Genomic DNA, 5,281 nt, shown 5'->3' with positions numbered 1-5,281 from the left:
GACAGTCACACTCAGGTCCCTTCCTCATCGTCCCTCCTCAGGTCCCCATACACACACACACACACACACACACACCAAAAACAGAAGGGCTTTTAGCTTCCTGTATGTGTCCACATAAACATCGTGGAAACTCTTCAAGGCTGCCACACGTTATCTCTTCCTCAATTCTCTCCGGGGCACGTAGAAGACAGGAGACTCATCCACCCATCTCTTCCAGCACTGGTGGCGTCCTCCATTGTTTCTGCATGGGCAAAGATAGAAGCTCTGCACCATTCACGCCCACACAGATGCAGAGCACCTGACGCATGTGGGCACATGCAGACACATTTGCGTACACGCGCACACACGCGCCCCCACGCAACAGACACCAAGAATGATACGGGATATTTGCAAATACATCCCAGATGGTGTCACTCTTGTGCCTCGCCCTTTTGCGATCCCCCTTGCTTTCTCACCCAGGGATTCATTTCCAGCCCCCAATGGCCTTGGACCAGTTCTAAGAATGGCTGTCGGGTTGCGGGAGGACATGGCGTGGTGGGGCACATGGAAGGAAGTGCGAGATTCTCACCACAGTGGCGCCTGGGGACACGGCAGCTCCTGACCCAAAGACTGGCAGGCAAATCCAGACTGAAGGAGCAGGGGGAAGCCCGGGACAGGGCGGACATCCACGGGGAGCATTTGTGGTGAAGCACTGCTCCTCCCGAGTTGCTCTCCAAAGCCCCAGCCCACAGCACAACCGCATTTGGTTTGCAGGCTTCGACCCTCTGTGTGTTTGCAGCTGAGTCTCTGCAGGTCCCCTGTCATCCTCCCACCCTCTCCCCATGCTACCTGTGTCCCTGTGTCGGCGGACCTTCCATTTCCAAGCCAATGTGTGGCCCACGTTCCCTTGCCCATACAACACGCAGGTCAACACACCACATACTGGGGTTCTCACCGACACGTGAGCACGTCAGATCACTGTCTTCTGGTCCCTTCCTCCCTCAGGTAGTACTGCAGGGGATTGGGCCACAGGTCCTCGATGATGATCTGGAAGAGGACACAGGCCGGCGCCACATTGGGCATAGCCCACTCTCCTCTCTGGCCGGGGGCCACCCACATCCCCACTGCTGACGAAGGCCTCAGGGGCCCCACCTCGGCAATCCTGTTCGCCCCTGGGCAGCTGTGCTCACACAGCCAGTTGAACAAGTTAAGGCTGGTGGGGTCATGCCTGCGACTGGGAGCTCCACGTTCATAATCCCAGAACCACCGGACTGGAGTGGAACGCGATGTCCTGTAGCCTGCAGGAAGAGAGGATTTGAGGAGCAAGCTGATGGCCTCCTCCCCACCCACCTGCCCCTCCCCCTCCCCCTCCCTCCTGCCCCTGATTCATGCTTCTCATCCCCCTGCCCCGCACCATCATGGGACCCACACCCTACCAGCAAAGCTCAGCTGATACTCCTTAATGATCACTGGGTTCCGGAAGTACGGGTTGGCCCCAAAGAAAAACATCACTCTGCAGCGGTACTTGGGATGGCCCACTTCTTCCACCTGCCGTGAGCAATGGGACAGGAGGGGGCAAGTGTCCTCCCTCGGGGTCCTGAGCTACTTGCCTGGCTGTGAGGGTGAGCACCTTTGCCTCACCCTCTCCTGCCCAAATCCCACACCCGACGGGACGGCCCCCAGCCACAGCCACCCCGGTCTCACCTCCAAGTCGACCACGTAGCTGAGCACGTCTTTGTCCTGGGCACCGATCATGGCCGACAACTGGGGGTGATTCAGAATCTGTGCTGTGTCAAGGAGCTGTGCCTTCAGATGCTGTGGAAACAGACACAGCCCCCCTCCAACCCTCCCAGGCTAAGAGCAAGGGACTAGATCACGGCATGTGCAGAAAGACCAGGAAACACTAGTCCCCACACTCCTCAGCCTCTGCAGATGCATCAGACCCCATCGACACTGGGCAGTCCGTTGGCTTCCTGTACCTCCCACGCTGTCTGCACACAGCAGGGAGAGACTCCACTGCCTGCACGCCTCACAGTTCCTTCCTATATCTGACCTGTGTGGGCTGCCAGCAGCCCATCATAGCTTGTGATGTCGGCATGTGCTCTGACCCCTCCTCACGGCTGGGTTTCTTGGCATATTCCCGTGAAGACCTATGTTGTCACCAGCCTCCTGAGTCCAGATGGAATAACATGGCTTACAGGAACCCGACTGCACACTTACGCTGCAAGCAGAGGGTGTGGGAGGGAGAAAGAGATCGAGAAGCACGGACGAGGAGGGCCGAGGAGGGAAAAGGATTAGACACAGTGACACAGCCAGTCCGGAGAGAAAGACATGGGTGGGACCGAGCCGGAGCCTGAGGACAGAGAGGGAAGCAGGGGTGGAGATACCAGGAGAGAATCCTCTGTGTGTGTGTGTGTGTGTGTGTGTGTGTGTGTGTGTCAGGGTCTGAGGAGGCAGCTTGTACCCCATTCGGAGTGGGTCTCAGTCGTCCTACTGTCTGGCAAAGGGGCGTGGCGTGGTTCCACTAAAGGTCACGAGTGTGTGTCTGAAATGCTCTCTTTTGAAGGAACTGCTAGGAAACGTGCACAGCCTGTGAATGTGAAGGTGGGTGTGCGGCCTGCGTAACTCTCCCATTTTGCAGCGAAATATTTCCTTGCCTTATCTGCTCTGAGTGAAGGCTGCTTTGTGCTACCCTAGCTCTGGTAGCATGGGGACACATGGCTCGTGTCTGCAAGTAATATTTGAGACCAGCCTGCAGGCCAACGTTGGCGGAGACCTAGAGGAAACAGACCCAGTCACCAAGTCCCCCCATGCCCAACAACCGCCCCTGTCCAAGGCCTTACACTGGATCCCAGACCACACCAACCCAGGGCCAGGGACCCTTCCCCAGCTCTCCTCTCTGGGGGCCATCGCCCTGAGGCACCCTGCTCTCAGTGCCCAGCCCTCCTGCACAACAGCCCCCGCCATCACCCACCAGCACAAGGAAGGATACCGCCTGGGCCCAGAAGCCAGGGATGTGCTTGATGATGGCCCTTCTGTGATCCAGGTAAGAAATCTGCCTCCGAAGAATCCTGCGCTTCAGCCGCCATAAGGCCCTGGAATCCTGGGCATTCCCAGCGCTGATCTCCAGCTGAAGACGCTCCAGTGCTGCCAGCGGGTCCTGGGCTGAGGCAGGACGCAGCGCTGGCTCTTGCTGCTGCAGCGGCTGGGAGAGCTGGGGCCCCTCCTCCGCCTCTGCATCTGCCTCGCGCTTCTCCTCTTGCTCCTGAAACTCCTCCTGCTGCTGTCTCTCAACTTCCACCTCCTCCTCCTCGTGCATGTCCTCTGCTTCTGGCTTGGCTTCCTCAGAATTCTCCTCTCCAGCCACCTCATCCTTGGTCGCCTCGCCGTCCTCTTCTTCCTCCCCGATCACCACCTCAGCCGCCACCATTCCGTCATCCAATATCAGCACCAATTCCTCCGCTGGGCTTGCCACCTGTATCTCACACCCGGCCTGGGTTTCCTGCACAGGATGGGCGCTTGCCGCCCCTGAACCTGGGGACTGCGGCCAGCCCACGCCCTCCAGCGCCCCTGCATTCCCGCGGGGCCGGGACTCTCCACCTTTCGCATCCGGGACGATCAGGGCCCAGGGTCGACGGGAATCTCCGCTTTGTCCGGACCGCGACACGCTGGCCATGACGCTCGGCCCCGGCCCCAGTGTAGCTAGGGCAGCCTCAGGACAAGGACAGGAAACGGCAGCAGGTGGGGGGAGCCTTGGCCGCAAGACCATGAGCTCCCTGAAGCCTCCCGCCGCAGCCCGCCAAAGTTGAGCGCAGGCGCACAGGCTCTGGGATTTGAGGACTCCGCATTGGCTGTGGCTGCTGTGGAGGAGGGGCCGAGACAGAGGCAGTGAAGAGTGTGCGCATGCGGCCTGGGGGCGAAGTGGTTCCAGGGCAGGTCAGGCCAGCTGGCCAGGTTCGGGGAGCAATCAGTTGCAAGACAGCAAGACAGGGTGCTGGCCGCCAGCAAGCGCGCGCCAATGGCCGGTCCAGGCTCTGGAGCGAGTGCCAAGGTGCCAGCGTGGCCCCCGTTTGCCGCATGTCCTCTTCAGCGCTGTCACCTTCCAGGCTTCACTTGCGAGGTCCCCGGTATCGCGCAGTCTGTGGTCGCTTGTACACCCTTTCCCCAGAGGCCTCACTACGGGCACCAGAGCGTTCAGCACAGGATCGTCCACGCCGTGAGCCACTCCCTGCTCCGTCCCTTGCCCCTTCTTCATGAAGCTGGGGCAAAGCCTGGAGAAGTCCTTAGTGTCACGCCTACCGGGGCCACATGGCCATCCGCACGGTATCTCCTCCTTGGCCGTCAGGCTGAGGGTGGCGGTAAGGTGGGTGCCCACCCAGAACCAGTGACACCCACCCTAGACCCACCCCACCGCCATGTCCTTGCAAGAAAACAGCTCAGTAGACCTCACTGCACTGCAATTCAGAGCAAAGAACAACCCCCAGAGCCCCATCTGCCACTTGTGCCCTACTGATCTCCGTACAGAGCGCCAGGGAGATGGGGTAGTAGGATTTAGCAGCTTGCTTCGGTCCTGAAATCTAACCTTCCACTAAAAGGAGGACGACTCCAACCAAGCAGGGCACTTAGGGGCCCTTCACCAAGAATTGGAAACTTCTCTGTGTCTGTCTCTGAGAAAGCCCGGTGTCTGCTTTCACTAGTACACACAAAAGCAGATGAGTTCAGTTCACATTTCCCAGGCGCCAACGAGAATTCTGAAGAAGCATGCACCCAGACACAGAATGTCCACTGAGACAGACAGCGAGAAAGAGACATACAGAGAGACAGAGCTATAGAGGGAGAGAGAGAGACACGTGCAAGCAGATGAAGGAAGGATGAGTGGAGGGGAAGACCGGCCTGGAGAGGGAGAGTCCCAGGGAGATTGGCGGGAGAGACAGGGAGGAGGAGCAAGACAAGAAGAGACAGAGGGGCACCTATTACAAGGAAGACAGACGGAGACAGGGGGAGGCATTAGTGATGGAGAGGAGGGAGACGAAGACAAAGAGAGCTGGAAGGAAAGTGGGAGGGAGGGACAGGAAGAAGACAAGGGAGGGGGAGGCAAGTAGAGGGTAGGAGGAAGGAGAGCAGGGGCAGCCGAGGTGGAGACAGGTGGGCTGACTCTGAAGACAGGGCAACTACAGTGTGCAGTTTCACCTGGTGAAATTCACCTGTGCTATTTGCACATAGACGAATGGTGTACAGTGGTCAGCCCTCAGCACAAAAGGCACTGCTCCCACCTGGACCTTAAGGGCAGTCTGAAACGATC

The 5,281-nt window shown here is 58.9% G+C and overlaps 1 protein-coding gene across 1 annotated transcript; it reads right to left on the bottom strand.

The window, feature by feature from the left end:
- Positions 1–934: 934 nt before the first annotated feature.
- On the bottom strand, positions 935–3,409 carry LOC145715264 (testis-specific Y-encoded protein 1-like). Its single transcript, XM_081794933.1, has 5 exons — positions 2,972–3,409; positions 1,684–1,761; positions 1,416–1,527; positions 1,132–1,277; positions 935–1,026 (listed from the first exon to the last, which is right to left on the bottom strand). The coding sequence occupies exons 1-5, from the start codon at positions 3,407–3,409 to the stop codon at positions 955–957; spliced, it is 846 nt and encodes a 281-aa protein (XP_081651059.1). The 3' UTR covers positions 935–954.
- Positions 3,410–5,281: the final 1,872 nt, after the last annotated feature.

The sequence above is a fragment of the Panthera onca genome (assembly GCF_046562875.1).
Source record: "Panthera onca isolate mPanOnc1 chromosome Y unlocalized genomic scaffold, mPanOnc1 haplotype 2 h2.ChrY_unloc_2, whole genome shotgun sequence".
In the NCBI taxonomy this organism is placed as follows: domain Eukaryota; kingdom Metazoa; phylum Chordata; class Mammalia; order Carnivora; family Felidae; genus Panthera; species Panthera onca.
This window is presented reverse-complemented; position numbering and strand designations above follow the sequence as displayed.